This window comes from Dasypus novemcinctus, chromosome 20 (assembly GCF_030445035.2).
Source record: "Dasypus novemcinctus isolate mDasNov1 chromosome 20, mDasNov1.1.hap2, whole genome shotgun sequence".
Classification (NCBI taxonomy): Eukaryota; Metazoa; Chordata; class Mammalia; order Cingulata; family Dasypodidae; genus Dasypus; species Dasypus novemcinctus.
Genome location: NC_080692.1, coordinates 17,951,711 through 17,976,550, shown reverse-complemented (window position 1 = coordinate 17,976,550; position 24,840 = coordinate 17,951,711). Strand labels below are relative to the sequence as shown.

General features: G+C 46.8%; 1 protein-coding gene across 1 annotated transcript in view; it reads left to right on the top strand.

Moving 5' to 3' along the window:
• Positions 1-24,840, top strand: part of CACNA1C (calcium voltage-gated channel subunit alpha1 C) — a 628,569-nt gene that overhangs the window by 397,503 nt on the left and 206,226 nt on the right. Inside the window, exon 5 of the mRNA XM_058282508.2 lies at positions 5,023-5,162. Coding sequence (XP_058138491.1) covers positions 5,023-5,162 — 140 coding nt within the window. The remainder of the gene's footprint in view (positions 1-5,022; positions 5,163-24,840) is intronic.

Genomic DNA, 24,840 nt, shown 5'->3' with positions numbered 1-24,840 from the left:
AATACAAGTGGACGCAGAAGAACACACGGCGAATGGACACAGAGAGCAGACAACTGGGGCGGGGGGGGGGGGAAGGGGAGAGAAATAAATAAAAAGTAAATCTTTAAAAAAAAACTCTGGCTGAGGCCACCAGGAGCCGGGAGGGGAGGGCCACCGCCTTGCCCCTCAGCTGTACAGGAAGTTTCGCTGGTCCACACCCAGTGACCCCGGCTCAGCTGCAGCTCGGCCGGACCTTGCTTCCTCCCTTAGGCAGTCATTCCTCCCCTCAACCCCAGGGACAGGCTTTTCAGAGGCCGATGAAGAGACGGGGCACCCACGTTTGACACCCCTCCAGAAGATTCCTCTGGTTGGCGTTTTAAGCCCCGGAAGTCATGATGCTATTGCTCATTAGGCTTGGGGTTCACTGTGACCCTTTGGGTTTTTTTCCCTAGTCATCTCATACTTGGCCCTATGATGCTATTGCTCATTAGGCTTGGGGTTCACTGTGACCCTTTGGGGTTTTTCCCCTAGTCATCTCATACTTGGCCCTATGATGCTATTGCTCATTAAGCTTGGTGTTCACTGTGACCCTTTGGTTTTTTACCCCTAGTCATCTCATACTTAGCCCTATTTGGCAACTGATTTCACTTTGTCACAGGTGTTGTGCTCTCCTAAATCTCAGTCCATCTTTCTAACCCCACCAACCCTCAAAGGGGATGAAACTCACCATCTCTCCTGGCCTTGCCTCTTTCTCTTGCCTCCCCCCCCTCCAGCTTACCTTTAGTAAATGGATATCCCTTTGCTTTCAGCCTCCTAAAAATCAGAGGGGCGCCTGCCTTGCCTGGGCGGGCTTGCCTGCCTGCTGCTGGAACCCCGCTTTTGTCCCTGGATTGCCATTCTTACGGTGTGTGACAAGAGGTCGTTCCTTCCTCCCACACAAACCTGTCCTGTTTCCTTGCTGAAGCTGACGCCGTCCTTGGTAGGAGGGGAAGGCAGGACTGCTGAGTCACCCCAAAGAGGAACCTACAGCCTCTGTGAGCACCCCACCCCACCCCCAAGGACCGAGGCGTCCTCAGGAGGTCCAGCTGCCCGGGAGAGTCCTCCAGCCTCGCAGGCTTTTGTTACCTCCCCACCTCCCGCTCCTCTCAGCTTGGTGGCCCTGCTCGTGGGATTAGCCGGCCCCCTAGATCTCGTTGTTCCCTCCTTTTAAAAGTGCTCAGGTCCAGCTACAGAACTGCCAAGCCTCCCGGAGTGATCCCCAGCCAAGCAGCCCCCCAGAACCCAGCCCCCAGGGACAAGGAAGCACAAAGCGGTTTTGTCTGTATACCTCCTGGAACCAGTCTCGAAGTTTCTACCCCTGCAAAATTAAAAGCAGACACTTATGAGAAGCCTGGATCACGTTGGGGGAGGGGTTAGAGAAGCAAGTCGCCTCCATCTCTGTTCTCTTCGCTGCCTAGTACTTAGTGAACATCTTGTACTCCGATAAGCATATTGCTTTCTTCCAGGAAATAGGAGGAACCAAGTCTGGTTTGGATTTGGAAGGTTGTTGGACAAACTTGGAAACTGGTCTCCATTTCCCAAGGTTTCAGTGATCTAGACTTCAGTGGAAAGAACGTTTGCCCCACAGACAAAGGAGCCCACTCTTCCCATTCTGGCAACTTCTGTCTGGGACTCAAGGCACCACCAACGAATACGTGAAAACATCAAGTCGCCAAGTCGAAAAAATCACAGAGCCGGGAGAGACTTTAAATTGCATTGTCAGACTTCTTTTAGCTGCAGAGCCAGGTTCAAAGTCTTACTCAGAGGAGCAATACATAGAACAAGTAAGAGGGGAGCCGCTCTCTTAGCTGGGGTGGGAGAGTCAGCACCCCCCCCCCCAGCTCTAGCTGCCCAAGACGTCCCCGAGGGGTTCCACAGAGCACGGTTTGAAAATCCTTAATCTAGACCAACACCCCTATTCCTGGTCTCCCTGCCTCTGTGCTGCTGCAAGCCCCGGCTGCAGGGCCACCACCCACTTCTACAGCCATTTCTCTGGGGCGCAAATCATTTAAGGAGTTCCGGGGGAAGCGGATTTGGCTCAACAGATAGAGCATCACCTACCACACGGGAGGTCCAGGGTTCAAGCCCCGGGCCTCCTGACCCATGTGGTGAGCTGGCCCGCGTGCAGTGCTGATGCACGCAAGGAGTGCCCTGCCACGCAGCGGTGTCCCCCACGTAGGGGAGCCCCACGCACAAGGAGTGCGCCCCGTAAGGAGAGCCGCCCAGTGCAAAACAAGGGCAGCCTGCCCAGGATTTGTGCTGCACACACGGAGAGCTGACGCAGCCAGATGACGCAACAAGAAGAAACACAGATTGCCGTGCCGCTGACAAGAATACAAGAGAACACAGAAGAACACACAGTTAATGGACACAGAGAGCAGACAACTGGGGGCGGGGAGGGCAGGAAGGGGAGAGAAATAAATAAAAATGAAAAATGAAATAAAAATCTTTAAAAAGAAAAAAAAGAGTCCAGAGACCCCAGTTCCCAGATACCTCGATGGTTTTTCCACATCACACTTGCAGTGCCCGCTCCCCCTTCCCATTTGCCGCTGATGACCTTGCTGCCTGTTTCCTTGAGAAAGAAGAATCAGCCAAGAGAGAAATTGTGCACGTTCCCACAATGACATCTGCCCCGTATTGTTGCCTTCCTACCTGAGCATGACAAACTGCCCCTGCCCCGCCTAAGGCCAGCCCTCCCCGGCGGGCACCACATGCCATGCTTGCCTCCTGAGAGGCCCCAAGCCTCCAGTGATTGTCCCCTCACACTACTGCGTCCTCAAATCTTCCATCTCTGCTCAATGACCTCAATTACTTATAAAAATGCTATCGTGTCTCTTGAGCCCACACCTCCTCCTGGTAACACCTCTTCTTTTCTGCTACATCTAAAGCAGAATTCCTCAAGAGTTGTCAGTCTGGTAGTATTGGTCACGTGTGCTCGGGAGCAGTTGATCTGAGTCAAGAGATCTTTTAAGTGTTAAAGAAACTCCAGCTAGCAAAGATTGATTGCAAAGCCAAGAAAGATAAATATCTCAATAATTTTTCTATTGTTTACATGTAGAAATTGATTACCTTTTGGCTCTGCTGGGTTAAATAAAATATATTATTGTAAGTAATTTCACCTGTTACTTTTTTTTTTTTTAATATAGCTGCTAGAAAATCTAAATGACATCTGTGGCTTGCGTTTGTGACTTGCACTATTTTTATTGTTAGGCCCATCTACACTATGCCCCAGGGTCTCCTCCCGATCTCTCTTGAACTCACATTTATTAGGCTTTTGTCCCCCCAACTCCATCAAAACAGTGTGCTTCCGGGCCTCAGTTGATTTACGTGGCTAAATCCAGTGGTCGGTTTCAGCACAGTCCACCATGCCTGCTCGCTGACCCTCTCCTCACTGGCCACCGCTCCTCACCTGTCTTTTTTGTCGCTTCCTCCTCTTGGTGACCCCTGCATGATAAAATGGCCCGGGCTCAGCCCTTTCGCAGCTTCACCTTCTACACCAGCCTCCTAGTAGATGTCACAAGATTTGACTTTAATTTGAACACGCTCTATCCCACCACCAAATTGCGGTCTCCAGCCCAGACCTCCCGCCCGAGCTCTGGCCCAGTATATCCAACTCAGGGTATCCATTCAGATGCCCCATCGGCAGGTGCAACCTAGAGCCCACATAGAACCCCTGCTCCGTTCTAGCTTGACGTATCCTCCCAGCTGCTCGTGCCAAATTGTTAGACTCTTCTTCCTCCCTTCCCTGTCTAGTCTGGCCTCTCTGTCTGTAAACCCAATCTGGAATCTGTCTCTCACCACCTCCAGCCTAAGTGGTCTCAGGCTCAACATGGCCTGCCGGGGTTCTTTGCAGCAGCCTGCTCTGGCCTTGACCCACTGCAGCCTCTTCTCTCCACAACAGCCGGAGTGATTCTTCTTACATTTGTCAGATCAGGTCACTCCTCTGCTCAACACCCTCCAGTGGCTTCTGTCTTGGAGAGAAAGCCGAGTGCCTGATAGGGCCCCCTGCTTCCTCTCTGACTTGTCTCCCTCCGTGGCCTCTTCTACCTGCTCTGCTCCAGCCATGCCGCCTCCTTGTTGCTCTGATACGCTAAGCCCGCTCCTCCTTCAGGGCCTTTGCTCTGACTTTTCCTGGGCCTGGCCCAGTCTCCCCCGCAGAGCTCCACAGCTCAGTCCTCCATTGTCTTTAGGCTCTGCTCCAAGGGCACCTAAGGGGAGAATTCCTTTCCTGGACTCCCACCCTGTCACTCCCGACTCCCCTTCCCAGCTGCACTTTTTTCCTTACCTCTTATCCATTGATAGATATATTTACTGATGATCTGATTTAGTGCCTGTCTCCCCCGCTAAGATGCAGACTCCAGCAGGGGTACGGCCTGCGTCTGTTCTGTGGACAAAGGGCCTGAACATCAGGGATGAAGATACAAGGACAGACACAAAGTGACAGAGCCGAGAGGTCCACGTCGCTGTTACGTGCCTTACGGGGGGTTTTGAGTCCTCTTGAAACCTCTTCCCTGAACCATTGAATCGTTCATTGGCTCAGTATATATTTCTCGAGCATCTGTTACGGGCCAGGCACAAAGTGGGCTCATTCATTTGTGCCCAGGAAAAAACTGCAAGGGAGAGGGTTGTTAAGAGGGAGGAGGTGGGCAGCAGGGAGAGAGCGTGTGGGCACTTCCTGGGCGGAGGACAAAGGGGACCACAGAGAGACAGGGCGCTGACGGCCAACGCGACCTGCTCTACACCCCGGCCAGGCCCGGACGAAGCCGGGGTGCTCGCGCACCTGCGGGGGGGCTGCCGGACCTCCCCGGGGCATGGTGGCCTCCGTGGCGTGGCGACCCCCACTCGGAGGGCAGGTCACACTTGCGGTCATCCGTGGGCACCCCTTACGCACGCCGGGGCGCTGGCTCCTGGCTGGAGGCCCTGCCCTCCTGCCGCTGCAGGCCCTTCCTCCTGCCAGCCCAGAGCCCGACCCTGACCGCGCCTTCTCTCTCTCCTCTCTTCTAGGCTTTTTAGTGCAATTTTAGAACAAGCAACCAAAGCAGACGGCGCCAACGCCCTGGGAGGGAAGGGCGCCGGCTTCGACGTGAAGGCGCTGCGGGCTTTCCGGGTGCTGCGCCCCCTGCGGCTGGTGTCGGGCGTCCCCAGTAAGTAGAGCCATCGCGGCGGTTTCCCGAGCGGGGGTGCCCTCTCCTCCACTTACCCGCACCCAATCGCCAAGAGCGCCACGCCCAAGGGCTGTGGGTCTAGAAATGGGGGGTTCTAAGTGAGGCCCTTGGCTGGAAAGCACCCAACTCAGATGTGAGCACACTGAGAGTCGCTGGGCTCCTGTAAAGCCCCCGGGAAACGTCACACTGGTCACGCAGCCAAATGAGAACAGCTCGGCGGCCCCCACAAGTCCCTGGCCTGGGAATTTAAATACCTTTGTAGCAAAAGAGCCAGGGAAGCTCGGCCACCTAATCTCTGAGGCTCACTGGGCATTGCAGCCAATGGAAAAATCAGAGAAGCATCAGCAGCTGGTCTACCAGCGCTGTTTTGCTGTTCTCCCAGCCCTGTCCTTTCGGGTCATACGGGGTGGCCCCGGCTGCGGCAGCCCTGTTTCCGGGTACACCGGAAACTGTGAGAATTGCTTCTGCCCCTGGAGTGGGAATGCTCAGCTCTCTCCATCAGGCAGAAGTCTTCTTTGGGATGACAAGGCCTACCACGTTGACCTCTCCCACCGTAGTCCCTCCAGAAGCCTGTCCCACTGCGGGTGAACACGGCAGCCTGGGGCATCCGGCATCTGCTTGAGCAAAGGCCCGCCCAGGGAGCTCCTGCAGCTAAGTCCCCTTCCGGAGAGCCCCTCCCTCGACTGCTTGGTCACGTTGTGCTCTCTGAGAATAATCCTGGGCTAGTTTGCTGAGGGCTCACGCTCTTAGATCTGCCCCGTTGGATCTCTGGGCTGGCCCGCGACTCAGGGCCTGGGAGATTCCTGCGACTGAGCTGGACCTGGCTTGGAAATGGGCGGGCGGGTGGCGGTGCAGGAGAAGAAAGGTCCTCTCCTACCTGTACCCCCTGGTTGCCTCTGCGCTGCTGGGTGGTAGCTCGTAAAGTACTAAAGCCACAGGAGTGGGGGAAGCGGGGGTCCTTACACCCACCTGTTTATCCCTTTTGCACCTGGAAATTGAGGCCAAAAATTGCACAAAGGTCTTCCTGAAGTAACTTAATTAACTACTGGCAGAGCCCGGGCTAGAAGCAGGTCTCCTGACTTTCGGACCACCCGTCTTCCTGACCACCCATGCTACCTTTTTTTAAAGAAATAAGTGGTTCTGGACCTCAGAGCAAAGACTTTTACAGGTGCATCCTGTCTCTCCAGTTACACACAAGCCCCTTGAAGCCACACTCCTGCCTCATGTGGTCTCAGATTCCTGCGCCATGCGTAGAATGGTCCCTGCTCATGGCAGGGGAATTTGCTGGATAAACAAGGCAGGAATCTGTTTTCTTTGCATTGGGGCTCCCTGGGCAAAGCTTGTGCCCTCACTTCCTTTCACAAGCACATCCAAAGTAGATTTGCACTACTTGGCCTTTACTATTGGGGGGCACCAGGTTTAGAAACAGTATATGGATGTCCAAGGCGCATTCTCCTGTGTGAAGCCTAAATTATCTGGATTTTCTTGGTCAATCAGCCATAACTCTATAGACGAGAATCAGGGGGTGGGTGAGAGGGACTTTGAACATGACTTTAAGGAGTTTATAATGGTAACAGCCAGTGTGTCAGTGGGAAGAACTATGAATTAATTCCAAACTTTAGCTAAACAAACTGCAATGGACATAATGAATCTTAGCCCCATTATGTATGTAATTATTAGGGACCTTCAGTTTCATTGTGGTGGGTACTAGGACATCATAAGGAATAAACATGGTTTATTTCCCTTGAGGAATTTGGCAATTTAATAAAAGCATGTATCAGTCAGTTTTTGCTGCAGGAACAGTCTCAAACTCTCAGTGACTCAAAACCACAAATTGTACAATCTACCACAAAGAGATTGAGGAGATTATTATCAACAGAAATATACATAGTTACTCTAGTACTGAGATTCTTAGCTAGAGATGCACATGATGGAGAGCCACTCAGGGTTCAGTGCGTTTAAAAGGAAAATTAGATTGGATAGAGTAGCTACAGTCCCATTAGAGGAAAAAATTCCTGGAGAAAGTGTCTCTACCTGCATTTGAATAATGGTAGAACCTTATTGTTGTGATCAGAAAGAGGTAACACTCTGGAATTCTCTCATCAAGGAGATGAGGATGTGATTGAACACCTCGGCTATAAATATAATACCCAGCATGAAGTTCAGGCAGTTGTCATTAACATGAATAACACTGAGCTGGTTTTGCATTTGTGGGCAGCCTTGCAGGTAGCTTTGTGCTCATGCACAACACCAATAATGGTGTCTTGTTTTCTGTGGGTCATCAATAAAGAGAAGGTGACTCCTCTTGGAGCTGAAACAAAGAGCTTACTCAGTCCTTCACCTTTGCTCAGTGGAGGAAGATATGCAAAGCCTTTTATTAATATTATTATTATTTTATTGTGTTAAGATGTATGTAACATATAATTTGTCCTTTTAAATATTTTTAAGTGTACATTAAAATGTACACTTAAATTGCATTAAGGGGCATTAATTCTATTTATAATGTGCAACTATCATTACTATCTATTTCTAAACCTTTTTCATCATCCCAAACAGAAACTCTACCCTTTAAGCCATCATTCCCCATTACTTTCTCCTCTCACCCCCTGGTAACCTGTAGTCTACTTTCTATCTCTATGAGTTTGCCTATTATCAATATTTTATATAAATAGGATCATGCAATATTTGTTCTTTTGCAAGTCTTCTTTCACTTAGCATAATATTTTCTAAGGTTCATCCATGTTTTAGCCTGTATCAGAATTTCATTCCTTTTTACAGCTGAATAAGATTCCATTGTATGAATAAAACACATGTTGTTTATCCATTCATCTGTTAATGAGTACTTGGGTTATTTCCATTTGGCTGTCATAAATATGCTGTTAGGAACAATGGCGTACAAGTATCTCTTTGAGACCCTGTTTTCCTTTCTTTGGGTATAAACCTAGGACTGGAATTGCTGGGTCATATGGTAATTTTCAGTTTCACTTTTTCAGGAACTGCCCAACTATTTTCCACATTGGCTATACCATTTTACATTCCCACCAGCAATTCATGATGGTTCCAGTATCTCCACATCCTCTCCAACACTTGTTATTTCCCATTGTTTTTTTTTTAATAGCCATCCTAGTGGGTATGAAGTGGCATCTCATTGTGTGGTTTTGATTTGCATTTCCCTAATGACCAATGACGTTGAATACCCTTTATTGGTCATTTGTGTATCTTCTGTAAAGAAATGTCTATTCAGTCTTTTGCCCATTTTTTAATTGGGTAATATATATTTTCGTTGTTGAGCTGCAGGAATCCTTTTTATATTTTGGATATTAAACTATTATCAGATAAATGATTGCCAATAATTTTCCCCCATTCTGTGGGCTGTCTTTTCATTTTCTTGATAAAGTCATTTGATTTTCAAAAGTGTTGATGAAGTCCACTTTATCTATTTTATCTTTGGTTGCTTTTGGTGTCATATCTAAGAATACTTGGCCAAATCAAAGGTTGTGAAGATTTATCCCTAATAGTTTGATGGTTTTAGCTCTTGTATTTGGGTCACTGATCCAGCTTGAGTTCATTTCTGTATATGGTGTGAGGTAGGGCTCCAACTTCATTCTTTTGCATGTTGTTCCAGCACAATTTGTTAAAGAGACTATTCTGTCCCCATTCAATAGACTTGGCACCCTCATCAAAAATCGATGGACTTTGTAGCTTTTTGAAATAGTGGGGTTATGTAGACTAAGGTGAATAAGTGCACTGTACTAGTTTGGTTGATATTGTCTAAAAAATTGTCAACAATATCTTCTACAACTACAAACTTAGACAGGTTTCTCCTTCTTCCATTTGTCATAACCTTAGGTTGTCTCCTTTTGTATTTTAGTAAAACTCCTCAAAAGAGTTACCTCTGCCAGTTCTCTCCATTTATTGTCCTCTCATTTTCTCTCTTTTTTTTTTAAGATTTATTTATCACACACACACATACACAGTTGTTTGTGGTCACTGTTTGCTCTCTGTGTCCATTTGCTGTGTACTCTCTGTGTCTGCTCTGCTCATCTTCTCTTTAGGAAGCACCAAGGACCAAACCCAGGACCTCCCATGTGGAAGAGAGGCACTCAATCACCTGAGCCACCTCAGCTCCCTGATTTGTTGCATCTCTCATTGTCTTTCCTCATTGAGTCTCTTTTGTTGCATCATCTTGTTGTGTCAGCTCACCATGCCTCACCGTGCCAGCTTGCCTTCTCCAGGAGGCACTAGGAACCAAATCCAAGACCTCCCATGTGGTAGGCAGAAGCTCAATCACTTCAGCCACATCTACTTCCCTCATTTTCTCTTGAACCCATTCTCCCCACCCCACTCACCTCTCACTGCACCAAAACGTCTCGTCAAGATCTCCAATAATTTCCACATTACTAAGGCAATGGTCAGTTCCACAATGCATTTTACATAATCTGTTTACAACATTTGACACAGTTGATTGTTGTTTGTCTTTGAAACACTGTTGCCACTTGACTTCTGGAACATTGTTCTTTCTTGGTTCTGCCCTTACTTCACTTGCTTTTCCATCTCAGAATCCTTTGATGACTCCCCTGCATCTTCTCGTTCTCTTAATATTGGAGAACTCCAGGGTGCAATCTGTGGATTTCATCTGCACTCATTCTCTAGGTATCATGCCCAGTTTCGTGGCATTAAATACCATTTATATATCTTCTGATAACTGCCAACTGTACCAACAGCCCAGACCTCTTCCCTTCACTCCAGACATGCACACCTAAACTCCCTACTCCATTCTGTTTATTGGACATCTAGTAGGCATCTTGAACTTAACACATCCATCACAGAACTCCCATCTTTGCAAAGTCCATTGCAATACATATCAATTCCATCCTTGAGCTGCTCAGGTCAAAAATCTCTGACTCATCTTTTTTCCTCTCACCTTTGCATTCCACCCATCAGAAAAGCCAATCAGCTATCCCTTCAAAATATAGCCAGCATCTGACTGCTTCTTACATTTGCCTAGTGCCAGCACATTTGCCTAGTGCCAGCCGCCATCTCTGTCCCCTGGGTTGAGAGTGGCATCTCCCAGGTTCTCTGTTTCCACCTTTGCCCTCCATAACCTAATCTTGGCAAAGCAGCCAGAATGGTCCTCTTAAAATACGAGTCAGATCATGTCACTTAGCCCTGCCTAGAACCCTCCCGGGCTGCCCTAACCCTCTGAGAGCCGAGGCTCATGGGTCCTACGTGATCTCGCCCTCTCTCCTCCCTGGCCTCCTGCCCTCATCCTTCCATCCTCTCCCTCCTCACCAGCCTTGGTGGCCGCCTGGCTGTTCCTCCGGCACTCCGTGCTCACTGCCTTGTAGAGCCTTGGCACTTGCTGTTCCGTCTGTCTGGAATGCCGGTCACCCAGCTGTCCATGCGGCACACGCACTTGCCTCCTTCAGTCTCTTCTGAAATGCCACCTTATCAGAGAGGCCTTCCCTCCTTGCCCTATTTCAACTGCCCTCGTGCTCCCTATCCCCCTGCCCTGCTTTAATTTTCCCATATCACGTCTCACCTCCCAGTATACTTTGTGTTTCCTTGTTCGTTTGTTCATTACACCTCACTTTACTGGACTGTAACCTCCATGAGGGCAACAGTTGTTACTTGTTGCATTCCCCCACTGCATTCTGAGTATCTACAACAATGCCAGATAAGCAGTCATAGAATGAATGGATATCGGGACACAGATCCCTTCGTGGCGGAATGGTTGTGCTACACATCACAATTCCTGAGAACAAAGCAGCTCCTTAAAATGATGTTAATGCTAAAGACCTCCCACTGTATGCATGCTTCCAAAAGAATTTCACTTCTTTGGTCCTCATGATAATTCTATGGTATGTAGGTAGGGTGTTGTTTCTTGTACCTATAGGCAGATTGACTGGTTTCTGGGATCTGCAACTCTAAGTGAAGAATTTGGGTTACTCTCCCACCTCCCCACCTTGCAACTTGCTTGGTGTCTGCTCTCTATGTCCATTCGCTGTGGGTTCTTCTGTGTGTCTGTATTTTATTTTTATTTATTTCCTGACCCCCTTGCAGCTTGTTTGGTTTTTTTTGCTCTCTGTATCCATTCGCTGCACTCTTTTTATTTGTCTCCCTTTTTGTTGTGTCACCTTGCTAAGTTGGCTGTCCGCAACACTTGTGGGGCAGGCAGCACTCCACAGTGCTTGTGGGCTGGGTGGCTCTTCACGGCATGCGGGTGAGCCTGCCTTCACAAGGAGGCCCTGGGATGCAAACCCAAGCCTCCCATATGGTAGACGGGAGCCCAACTGATTGAGCCACAGCCGCTTCCCAATTTGGGGTTACTTTTTAAATACCTATATGTTAAACACCACTGAAGTCTTATCACAGATTATGGAGGGAGAAAGATGATTGTGAGAGTACAAATACGTGGGTCATTTATTATTTTGCCCAACAAAATTTCCTGAGTACCTACTTTATATAACAAAATTTGCTATCCATTGTAGCAGGCACAGAGAGGTTTCAGAAGCTAAACATGATCTCACAGAGCTTGAAGTGTAGTAGAAGAAAAAATGTTCATAAAAACAATGGTATAGAATAAAAACTGGAGAGTCAAAAAGGAAGTTTAGAAAAGATGTGATAAGTTCTCTGAGAAGTATGCTTTTGAGGATCCCATGCTCTTGAGGGGGACGGGGGAAGGGTAAGGATCAGGAAAGCCTTCTTGGATGGGGTGGCATTTGGGGTAGATCTTGAAGGATAACCAAGGAAGGGCATTCCAGGAAATTATGAAATGGAAGGAAGGAGAATGGTTGTGGCCTTAGAGATGTACACAGACTGCAAGATTTAGGAGTTGATTATATTATGGATGTAAAAAGTATATTGAATCTTTCTATGAAAGTCTGTGTAATTGGAAGATTTGGTCATTTTGCTTCATCGAGATTCTTCCACATTAAAGGAAATGGGGGCCCACTGCTTGAGAAGCACCCACTCTCCCACAACAAAAGTGTTGAGAGGTATGCATATTGCACCAAAGGATAAGCCATATGGAACAAGAAGCCTTGTACAATAAGTGTGAACAATAAGTATGTAGAGTTGTGTTTAAATATTTGCAATCTGTGAAAGGAGCGCATTCCTTTGCAGAGCAGTAAACAATGGGTCATTTCATCCTTTTGGCATCATCCCATATTCCCTCCCGGAGGAGACTTTTCAGGGGTGGATTAAACAAAGCGAGCAGGCAGTGGAGGTGCAAAAGTGCCCTTTAGACTCTGGTGTCCTTGACAAAAGCTTGGAGCAGCCCAAGCTTTATCAGATGATGATGGGGATTGAGCAGTCACCACCACGCAAACCCAGCCCCAGCCTTGGGAAGCGCCATCCATCCACCATCGCCTGAGCCTGTCCTGCAAGCCCAGCACAAGTCCTGAGGACCCTGGGATAAACAGGGGACCGTGCCCATCTGGCAAGAAACTTGAATGCTTCAGAGCTTTGGGGTGGGACGTTATTTTTCCTATGATGTGAATTTTATAAGATTAGCTCTTTTAGGATGTCCCTTTTCGCAGTTGAAAGTGTGTATCTGGGAGCACACAGATTACAGAGCAGCTGGTCCTTAAATAAGAGTTTGCTTCTTAACTGAGAGGGGAGAGGAGGAGGGCCCACAGGTGGAGAGGGGTCAAACTCTTCCTTCCTGTTTTTCTTTGCTCAGGTTAGAATTGTTTTCTGAAAACAAATTGGCACCAGTCAGCCAACAGTTGTTGAGTGGGTATGATAGAGAAGGCATATAATGTTTTGAGCCCTTGAGTCAGTGCCTGGCTTCTGCCACTTACGCCCTCTCTGACCCTGGGGAAATTACTAAGCCTCTCTGTGCCTCAGTTTCCTCATCTGTAAAATGGTGATAAAAGAGAACTTACTTCATGTCTTGTTGGAAAGACTGAGTTAATTGACACAAAGCACTTAGACCATGCCTTCCTTATAGTAAATACTCAGTAAGTGTTAGCTGTTACGTTACATCACATTACATTACATTATGTTGCCTTGTGTTGTGTTGTTACATTGTTATATACTAGTTAATATATGTTACATTGTTATACATTAACATAATTATATTGATTATATTACATTATATTATTAGGTATTTAAAATAGAAACATATAACAAGATCACTCTCAAGACAAAACAGATATGACCAGAGAAAGACTGCCCAGAGCTGAAACTCAGACTCAGCCCCTGGGACTCAGCCCCTGGAATTTACATATTTTGGAAACTGAGTCCCAGAGGGGATCCCTGAGCCAGGTCAGAGGCTCGAATCCACGTTGCTTCCCTCCGCACACCCTGCTTTTCCCACTGCGGGTACCAGCATCCTCCTGGGACCTCACTTGAATCCTGGGTAAGGTGATTTAAGCCCCGGGTGGTGCAGCGGAACACGCCCTGGAGGCGGCAGGAGCCCAGGCCGGCCCTGCCGTTGCCCCTAACGAGCGCAGTGGCCTTGGTGAAGGGACAGGACCGCGACCCCTGCTCTCCTTCCTCCTCTCGAGTTCTCGTCCTCTGCACCGCCGATGCCCCTTAGCCTTTGCCTCCTGCCCTTCCAGCCCCTGCTCCTTCGCCCCTTTCGTTTCTTTGGACTCGGCCCTCTTCTAGCCTCATTTTCTACTTTTCTTCCTCTGCCTTTTTCTCCCTTTTGTCCGAAAGGGGCCCTCCGTACCTTAAACCACAATGAGGAGACCACTTGCAAGACCACTTACGAGCACGGGGAAGGCATAGGGTCCATCTCTACCTCTCAGAGGGCCAGGGGCCACCCGTCCCACTCCCCACCCACTTGGAAGTCCTTTCCGCAGCACCTTTGGGTCCCCTTCTCCCCCTGCTCTTTCCCTGAGACAGGGCTGAGTAGGCGAGGACTTCAGCTCTCCAGTCGCGCCAGGGTTCCCATTCTGCAGGTAGGAACGCTGCGGCCACACGCGCGTTCCATGGCTTTCCCAAGGTCACACCACTACCCGGTGGCGCACTGTCAGGACTCTTGGGGATCCTCCCTCCTATCCGAAAGGAAGCTCTGGAGGCGACCGTGAGGGGTCCCTCTATTTCAGGGAATCTTGGAGCTGCTGACGGCGCCTCCTCGCCCCCAGTAGTTCTGTGGACCCGCCCCGGCTCCCCAGCGCCCTCCGGCTCCCAGCAGCCCTTCCCCGCGTCGCCCCGGGGCAACCCCGGCTCTTTCACGGCAAAAGGCGTTTCCCCTGGCACCCCACTCGCCCCCTTCTCTTCCTCCCACGACGCAACGCGCGTCCCTCGGAAGGGACTCCTGGCCTGGGAGGCAGGGGCGCAGGTGACAGTTCCCGCCCTGCCGCCACCTTCCCCCTTTCCCTGCTGTCTGCTTTGCCTTGGTGTCTGTCTCTAGAAAGTGAGGTTAGTAATGAGTACACACCCCAGTGGACAAGGACGAGATCTTACCTGTAAAGTCCCTTGCGCACCTGGCAACAGAGACTCTTTTGAATCCACCTTTTGAACAGCGACTATGAATTCTGATGGGCGGTGGCACCAGGTAGTAAGGAAAGCAAGAGTTACCGGACATTGTGTGTCCTCCCATGGCCCACTGGGTGGACTGTGGGAGAGTGTAGGCTATGGTGTGGACCACTGACCATGAGGTGCAGCGGTGCTCAGATTTGTATTCTCCAAGTGCAGTGAATGTCTCATGATGATGGAGGAGGTTGTTGTTATGGGGGTGAGGAGTGGGATGAGGGGGTAGGGGGTATGTGGGAACCTTATATTTTTTTAATGTGACTTTAAAAAAAATAAAGAGAGAGAGAAAAAAAAAAAAGACGAGCCAAATGCGGCAAAGTAAGTTCATTAAAACAATGAGGATATGTCAAAAGTTCCAGCCTCTGCCGTCCTGGTGTTTTACCGAGAGGTTACGGAGTACCAATGACAGTATGTGACTAGACTGGGAACATCTCTTATTTGGTGTTTGAGACCCAGCAGCTTCAAAAAACAGTAACGGCAAAGGAGGTGTCCAATCGCACAATAATTCCTGTCGTTACTAAAGCGCATAGACACTGCGCAGGGATGGAAACGTCCCTCGGATTTGAGAACACAATGATCTAAGCTGGGGCACCCACCGCCTGTTTAGGCTCGGCATCCGCAAGGAGCTCGATTGGCAGGTGACGGGCCCAGGGGTCCAGGCAGGGCGAGTCGTTATCCCTAATTCATAGATGGGCGTAAAGCCCCGAGTGCTCTCCCAGAGTATTGAGGAGATGGGTTCCGCCTGTTTTCCAGGCTGGGCGTACCTGCCTCCCGAACTGGGGTCTCTGTTGTTGGCAGGGGAGCGCAGCTTTCCCTGAAGGGTGGGGTTGCTCAGGCAGCCACGTCTTGCGCTAGAGATGGAGGGCGGGGGATAGTTCTTGGGTTGGCTTGTTTACAGTTTTGGGGCTTGTGCATCCTGTTAACTCAGAAACTGGTGAAAAGTGATATTATTACCCCCAGAAGGACCTAGGATGAGGTGACAGGCTCTCTGGGCCTGCGGCGAGACCAGCGCTAAGTCTGGCTGAGCTCTGTGACCCGGTCATTTGAGCTTCGACCCTCAGTTTCCTCATCTGTGAAATGAACGGGTTAAACTGTGCTAGCCCTAAAGTTCTGCGGAGCATAATCATTCTGTGCCTCGGTGATCGGTGATCGAGAGCAGCAGCAACCCGAGAATTTCTTTTTTAATCACTAATTATAGACCTGAGGATGGGGCGTGATCTTTGGCAAACACCTTCACTCCTCTCTCTTTCAGCTCCCAATGCAGTAGCAACCAGACAGCCCAGAGCTGGGAGAACGGGCCCTGTAAGGAAGCAGCACTGACCAAGCACCCAGCGCCATGGCAGCTGCTAGAGCGATCACAGAAGAAGGGCCGGTTTCTTAAACTCAGGGCTCCCAGACAAAGCTCTTGTGTACCTGGCCCTTCTGTCCCACACATGACATACTAATGGCCAGCAGCAAGGTGACCGCACGCTAACTTAAAATAACGGTGATAATAAAGGCCACTGAGGCTCACAGGTGACCAGTGCTTTGCAAATGCTGGAAAGAAAAATGAGGAGAGAATGAAATGAAGATTCAGTGAGGGCGTCCTCCCCTGAAGCCAACAATATGTGGAATTTGAGCCCCCGGGACCTGTTGTTCTGGGTCAGCTCCTTCTTGCTGACTCGTGACAGGTGGGGGCTGAGGACGGAGGCAGTGGGGCTCCACGACAAAGGTTCACCTTCCCAGAGCCGCTGCTCATTAGCTGTGGGATGTGAGGCAAGTCACTTAGCTGCTCTCTGCCTCAGTTTCCCACTCTGTACAGTTGCCCCTACCTCCTGGAGTTGCTGTGAGGATGAAATGAGTAAATGCTTGTTAAACACTTAGGGTCGTGCTCCACGTGTAGGAAACCATCAGCAAGGGTTAGCTGTCAGGTTTCCAATGTGTCATCCCCCCAAAGTCCTACTTTAGGCTCCCGGGTAGGCTGATTAGAGGAAGGGAACCTTCTGTGCTTGTTTTTCTAAAATCAACTCTATTCTGAAGTATAATTTAAACTCAAAAAGATTCATGCATTTTAAGTGTCCAGTCACACATGCAATAACCTTCCAGCAGTATAATTTCATTTACCCGTCCTCCTATCGTGAGTGACTATTACATCTTTTGCTTACAAATATTTTGTAAACCCCACACTGTAATGTTATTGGTTTTGCTTTAAAGTCAATTGTCTTTCAAATAATAAATTATGAGGAAAAAGAAGACACGGTCTTGTACATGCCCTCTTTTTAACCATTTCTGGGGCTTCTAGTCCTTCCTGTATCCTTTCTTCTCACCTTGGAGGACGTCCGCCAACATCTCTGTAAGGCAGGTCTGCTGGTGATGAATTTTCTTGGCTTTCCTTTATCTGAAAATGTTTTTCTCACATGCTCTCTTTGAAGAATATTTTGGCTGGATGTAGAAATCTGGGTTGACAGGTGTTTTTTTTTCCCCTTTCAGAACTTTAAAGTTGTTTCATTTTTCTTCTGGCCTCCACTGCCTCTAATGAGAAGTCATGGATATTCTTCTCCTGGTTCCCCTGAACATAATGTCTCTTTCTTTCCCGACTGCTTTCAAAATTTTCCTTCTCTCTTTGGTTTTTGGCAGTTTGACTATGATGTGTTCCCTTGTGGTTTTCATTATATTTATACTGCTTAGAGTTAGCTGAGCTTCTTAGAGAAATCCATAAAATGGAAAGTTTTTCATCCTATTTGGAAAGCTTTAGGCCATTGTTTTTTCAAATATTTTTTTCTGCCCCAATCTCCCTGTTCTTCTTGTGGAACCCCAATTACACATATGCTCAAACATTGCTGATGGTCGCATTGGTCGCTGAGGCTTTGTTCAGTTTTCTTCAGTCTTTTTTTCCTCCGTGTTTCACAGGCTGGATAATTTCAATGATTCTTCTTCCAGTTCACTGACTTTTCCTTCTGCCATCTCTTTCTATATTAAGCCTATTCAATGAAATTTTCATTTCAATTGCTTTTCGGTTATAGAATCCATTTGGTTCCTTTTTATAATTTTCATTTTTCTGTGGGGATTCCCTATCTTTCCCTCGGTGCAAGCAGGTATTCCTTTACTCCTTTGCATATATTTCCTTTAATTCTCTAAATGTAAGAATAACAGCTGGTTTTTTGTTCGTTCGTTTGTTTTAATTGCAGGCAGAAAGTTTTTTGGGAATCTCTCCCAGCAGAGGGGGTCTGAAGAATAGACTTCAGCCCCTATTTATTTTTAAAGATTTGTTTTATTTATCTCTCTTTCCCCACACTTAATATGTCTGTTCATCTTCTTTTTATCTTTAGGAGGCACCAGGAACTGAACCCAGGACCTCCGATGTGGCAGGGAGATGCCTATTCGCTTAAGCCACCTCTGTTCCCTGTTTTGTTGTGTCTCTCATTATGTTTTTCCTCTTGTGTCTCTTGTTGCATCATCTTGTTGCGTCAGCTTGCCATGGCTGCCCATGGTGCCAGCTCTCTGTGTTCTTTTGGAGGCACTGGGAACCAAACCATTGACCTCCCATGTGGTAGGCAGGAGCCCAATTGCTTGAGCCACAACATTGGTGCAGTCTTACTCAGTTTTTATTGGATGCATTTGTTCTTGACTATGGATCACATTTTCCCATTTCTTTATATAACTAGTAATTTTTTAAAGTGAATATTGGCTCATGAATAATATATTGTAGAGACTCTGGCTTGTTTATCTTCCCAAGTGTAGATTCTTCAGCAGGCAGTTCCTTTACTGGCTTGCATGGCTTGGTTTTCTGCTTGTTGGTGCAGGTCAAATTACAGCCCAAGCGCCTCAACCTCCAAACTCCATCTCCCCTTCAGACCTTGCTAGAGCTCGGTTTTTGGCTTTGTCAGGATGGGTCTAGATACGTTTTATGCGAGGGTCAAATCCTTACTCTTAAGGTGTGGCCTTTCTGGTATCTCCATTGGTTGCCGAGGGGAGTTAATGAGATATAAATTAGATCTCTCCACTGTGGCAGGACTGGAACCCCAACCTTCTGACATTGCTTTCTCCGGCACTGCTTAACCTATATTATCTCTTTTCTGCTTTCAGCCCCATAGCGGTTACTGTCTGATACACTTCCACGGTTTCACCATGCTCTGTCCAGCCCAGCCCTGAGCCACAAGCTTACAGGGGCCCCTACGCAAAATTTACCACTCTCTCTCCTTTTGGATATTCCACTCCAGCCACTTCAGCTGCCCCCATTCCGCTCTGATCTCTGCCTTCCTAGCTCAGTGGGACTGCAGTAATCTGCTTCGACTGTAGCTCCTTGTGCTGTAGTCAGGAAATCGTTCCCAGCCAGAGAACGAGAGTGATTATGGTATTTACCCCACGAGTTTCAACTCTCTCCGGGATGACAGTCTGTGCTGCCAGATGTGCACTCTCTGACAAGGGTTGCCTCTTACATTTTGTCCTGATTGCTTGATGTTTACGAGGAAAGGGCAAATCTGGTACCATTTACTCCAAAATGGCTAGAAGTGGAAGTATGCTTGATTTTTAAATCACAAAATGAGTGGCTCATAGCTTAGCAGATATCAGGAGAAAGGTATTCCCTAACTATTATATAAATTATATATTAAGTCATAAGTTATTTATTGAGGACCTACTGATTGTAAGGCACAGTAGCAGTGATAGGAGGGGAAGGTGTTAGAATCTTTCTTTTTTTTTTTAAGATTTATTTTTTATTTATTTCTCTCTCCTCCCCCCCGCCCGCCCCAGTTGTCTGCTTTCTGTGTCCATCCACTGGGTATTCTTCTGTGTCTGCTTGTATTCTTGTCAGCAGCACGGGGAATCTGTGTCTCTTTTTGTTGCATCATTTTGCTGCATCAGCTCTCCATGTGTGCAGCCCCACTTCTGGGCAGGCTGCACTTTTTTTCACGTGGGACTCTCCTTATGGGGCACACTCCTTGCACATGGGGCTCCCCTACACAGGGGACACCCCTGTATGGCACAGCACTCCTTGCAAGCATCAGCACTACTCATGGGCCAGCTTCACCACACGGGTCGGGAGGCCCTGGGATTGAACTTTGGACCTCTCATGTGGTAGGTGGACGCTCTGTCCATTGAGCCAAATCCGCTTCCCTAGAATCTTTCTTAAGATATTTGGAAAGTAACAATTCAGCCCAATTTAGAGCCAGGTTGGGCTTTCTCTTCTAGTGTCTTCCTTTAAAGATGCTGAAGTCTAGACCCAAAAAGATAACATGACTTGGCAAATTCACAGAGCTACTAGTGGCAGAAGAACAAGTAGCCTGGAATTTTTCCTGCTAAATTAAAAAAAAAAAACAAACCTAAGCAAAATATTTGGATATTATGAAAATTCAGTCAGTGACTTACTTATTTCTCAGTTCTAGTACTTTGAGGCAGAACAGGGAAATAAGTAAGTCTGGGATCTTCACATCTTCTTTGCGTTGCATAGAAATATTAACTTAGGGTCTACAGAGTCACTGGCAGCAACAACCAAGCTTGGTTCTTTGCAAAACTCAGCCTCAAGAACAACTAGAGAAGAGAAAACAATTAGAGAAGAGAAAACTGTCCATTGCATTTGGTAGCAAAAATAAAAGGAAAAGAGGTATAATCAAGGACTCTTAGTAACCCATCCAACCTGTTAACTCTATTGTTAGTAGGTCTTGTTTGCCTCCAAAACCATGGAGACATTTTATAATTCTCCATGATGCTGCACCTTACATACATTTCTCAGAGAAGGAGGGAGAATTCGCAGTGATTGCAAATGAACCCCCATTTCCTCCTGTTTACATCTTCTCATCAGGTATGTCACTCTGCGTGCAACTCATCCCCAGAAACTTCACTCCAAGACTCTCTGTCCAGGTCTGGTGTTAAGGAAATTTGACTGGCAGAGATTTTCAGACCCTTCAGAATATGTGTTAGGGAAAACCATGAGAGGAGTTCCCTAGGTAATTTCTCTCTTAAGAAATGTAGGCCACTTTTGCTTTCAGAAATGACAGATGAGGTATTTAGGATCAACTGTCCTGCTGAGAATAATTAGAAAAAGTGGACAAAATATTCTCAATCTTCCCTCTTCTGAAACTTGGAAAAGATGCCTGACAGAAACATATATTAATCCTCCCAAGACAAATAGCATCATCTAAGTCCTCAAATTATTTGAAAACCAAGTTTGCAAAAATAGTCTAATCCACTGTTTTAACCAGCCAAAGGGGAGCTGATGCAAAGTACCAGAAATCTGTTGGCTTTTATAAAGTGTTTTTATTTGGCATAAAAGCTTACAGTCCCAAGGCTGTGGAAAGTCCAACTCAAGGTACCATAAGAGGTACTTTCTCACCAAAGTCAGTTGCCCTGTGTTAAAGCGAGATGGCGGGCGATCTCTGCCTGGTCTCCCAGGGCTTCCTACATCAGTCTCTGGCACAGGACTTGTTTCTTTCTGGGCCTTCTTAGCTGCTCAGCCACTGTTCTCCTCAGCTGCAAACTACCAGGCAAATGGCTCATCTCTCCCCAATTCCCCAGGATCAAACATGACAGAGCTCTCTCTCTCTTCTTGTGTCTTATTGCATGAGTGTCCATTTATATCAGTCCACCAAGGACGTGGGGATTCAACCTAGTCACACCTTACTGACATGATTGAATCAAAAGCCCTAAATTGGTTTTATCAAGTAAACTTAAAACCTTTGAATTTAATAAAATCAAAGGATATCACATCCAGAGGAATAGTTTATAAACATAATCTTTCTCTTTTTTGGAATTCGTGAATAATCTCCAATTGCCACACCCACAATAGAAAATAACTGGGCACACAAAGAGAAAAAATAACATAAGAGAATATGAGCAAAAGAAATAGATGATAGAAACTGATCCACAGGAGATCCAGATATTGGAATCATCAGAGTTAGACTTGAAAATAACTATATTTACTATGTCCAAGGAGTTAAAGACAAGACTGAAAATTTTCTAGGGAACCAGAAGATATGAAAATGTAAATTTTAGAAATGAAGGATATAATGACTAAATAAAGAATGCAGTGAGTAGATTTGGTATAGGTAAAAAAAAGAATTAACAGATCTGAGAGAAGGCAGAGAAAAAATACTGAGAATCAGAGCACAGAGAGACTGATGAATGGAAAATACAAGAAACAATATAAAAGATTAGGGAACAAGTGGATGCTGAATTTTATCAGATTTCTTCTCTACATCTATTGATAGACTCAAAGTTTCTTCTTTTATCATTGCAGTGAATGGCAATTTTAACTTGTTATTCAAGTTCTGGGGTTTTAGTGGTTATCTTGGTGAAAGAGGAGATGTGACTGGGAGAAGCCTGAGTGGGTTTTCCGTGGATCGGCCACGTTCTATTTCTTGATTTGAGTGGCTGTTACATTGCTGTTCTTTTTGCGACCAATCATATGCAGTTACAAATTTCTTTTTTGTGCTTTTACGTAGATGTGTTATATTTCACAATTGTTTTCAGGAAGGCTAGGAGAAGAGTATAACTGCGCAGCTGCATCATTGATGGATGTCAGAGATACCTGCTTCCTTTCCTGCCTGGAACAGCAAGACAGGGGATTTGTTGCAAATAGATAATCGAGGCAGCATAAAGGGATGGCAAAGTGTGGTCCAGTAACTTCCAGTGGATTAGGGGTGGCGTGAGAGATGTGCTGTTGAGAAGCCTTGTGAGACCCTGCCTGGAAACAGGGGAAAGGCCCTGACCAGTAGCAACATCTGGTGCAGAGGAAGGTGGTAATGGCATCCTACTGCATACTTGCATTCTTTTGGCTGGGCAGTGGCTGGGAGTGGAGATTTTATTGTAAAGTTGGCTTGGGTTTTAACTCTAGCTCCACCATTTACCAGGTGTGTAACTTTGGGCAAGTTATCTGGTTTACCTAAGCCTCAGTTTGTCTTTATTAAGATCATTGGAGAATGAAATGAAGTGGTGTCTGTTAAGTACTTAGCACAGCGCCCAGTATACGCTGGCTACTCAAGGAAAGGTAGCTATTATTATCATCATCCTTGTTGACTTGGATCACTTTCTCCATTTTGCCATATTAATTTCCTCCTAACACCAGGATTTCTTCTCTATTTTCTTGGAGCTTCTCTTTCCAACCCACATTGCTAATAAAATTTTTTTTAATGTGATTCAGCATAAAGGTTGACATTTTAATTACCCTTAAGTTTTTCATTTATTAGGCAACAGAGTATCTGCCATCCCTTCCCTAGGACAGCAACCCTCCTTGAGTGTTCATCAAACCACTTGTGGGATGCAGAAATGTATTGATGTGGAAAGGTTAAATTAAAAATAAATGAGAATTTAGAATGATGGAAAAGTTTTGGTGGTAGAGAGTGGTGATGGTAGCACAACATTATGAATGTAATTAACAGCACAGAATTATATATTTGAATGTGGCTAAAAGGGGAAATTTTAGGTGTATACCTAACAAAGAATAAAATTTTAAAAAAACAAAAACCATGGAACTGCACAACACAAACAATGAACCCTAAACTAAACTGTGGGCTATAGTTAATAGTACAATTATAAAAATGTGCTTTTATTAATTGTAACAAATGTTCCACACAAATATAAGGTGTGAATTATTGAAGAGTAATGGAATCCTGTATATTATGCATGATTGTTCCGTAAACCTACACCTTCTCTAATTTAAAGATAGATAGATAGATAGATAGATGTATTGATAGATAGATAGATAGATATAGATAGATAGATAAACCAGAACCTGTAATGAATAAGGTCATTCTACTAAGAACACACAAAACTCATAAACCTTGAGACTGTAGAAAAGCTATTCAGCCAAGAGTTCCTTCCACTTTAATAGGAAGACTCTTTTCCAGTAAGCAAATGAATTGGGCACCCCTGAACTTCAACATGACAAACTTATTTCTTAACCCAAGGGAGAACCACCTACCTACCTTCCTAGTTCTAGGCCTATTTTCTTTCAAAAGCCATTAAGCCTGTGAGATCATTAGAAGTGTCTTTAGCTCCATTAGCCAAATGAAAGAACAAACCATGATTTGTGAGGTTCATCGTGCCCCCAAGTTCTTACCAACTGAAACTGCTTCATGTACATCGGAAGTCAGCATGGGCCAAAAGTCATGCTCTGATCCAAAAGAGTATTGGTTTCCAGCCAGGTATGACTTTGGACAATGAGGACCCAGAGTTGGCTAGTGAGTTTGAATCAGATGACATTTATCTGACATTTACCCTCCCTGGGAGGAGCCGTCTTGGACTATAAAACTGAGATGGCCTCCAAATAGTATAGCTCCTGCTGGTTTAATGGAATGGTGATGACGGTGGCACAAAGAAAGCCAAAGATACTTTGCCAGCGACTCCAGCTCACCATTCTGTCTGCCAGGGGACTTCCGCTTGCCCCACCACAGGCAGGTCCACCCTTCTCCATGCTGCTTTCTGGTTGGGGAGGTGGACCATATGGACTGTATCACAAGGCTCCATTGCCTTCCTGCTTCCAGTGGGGTTCAGTCAAGGGGGAGGCTTGGGGGAGCTCAGCAGGAGGGAGGAGGGTGAGGCCAGAGTTGTTGTATCCCTAGCTCCTTCCTGTGGGTCGCCTCTACCTCCATGCCCTTCCTCAGGCCTAGTGCTGCTACTAGTTCCCTCTTGTTACTGCCCTCTCCCCTGTGGTTCTCCTCACTCCACCCATGCCTTTGTGAAATGCAGCAGCACCTCCAATTGCCCTAACTGGAGTGTGCCATTCTTGCTGGAACCTTCTGTTTGATATTTGTCCTACTGTGGACAATGATGAAGGGGGTTTGAAGTCAACCATCTGTGATGGAGATGGAGAACACCTGTGGGTTCTGAGCAGGGCAAGGCTGGGAGGAAAGGAGCATTTTAGGGTGAGAAGTTGGGCAAGGGGCTAGGCAAAAGGAAATGGAGACGGGAAGCTGGTGTGCCCATCCAGCAGGAGGGCTAAGGTCGGCAGTGACTACAGCGGGACGAGCAGACAGACGGACGCCATGAAGGAAGAATGGCCTGGACTCCAGGAAGGAGTGAGCGGGAGTGACTGCCACGTTTAGAGCCAGTGGGGACTGGTTTTAGGGAGTTTGGGTTTAGCTGTCTTGATTGTGAGGAGGTGGGGAGACAACCTAGAAGAAATCTCTAGTAGGCTCGTGGAGAAGCTTGAACTCAGGAGGGAGGGCAAAAGAAGTGGCAGCGCAGAGTTGGA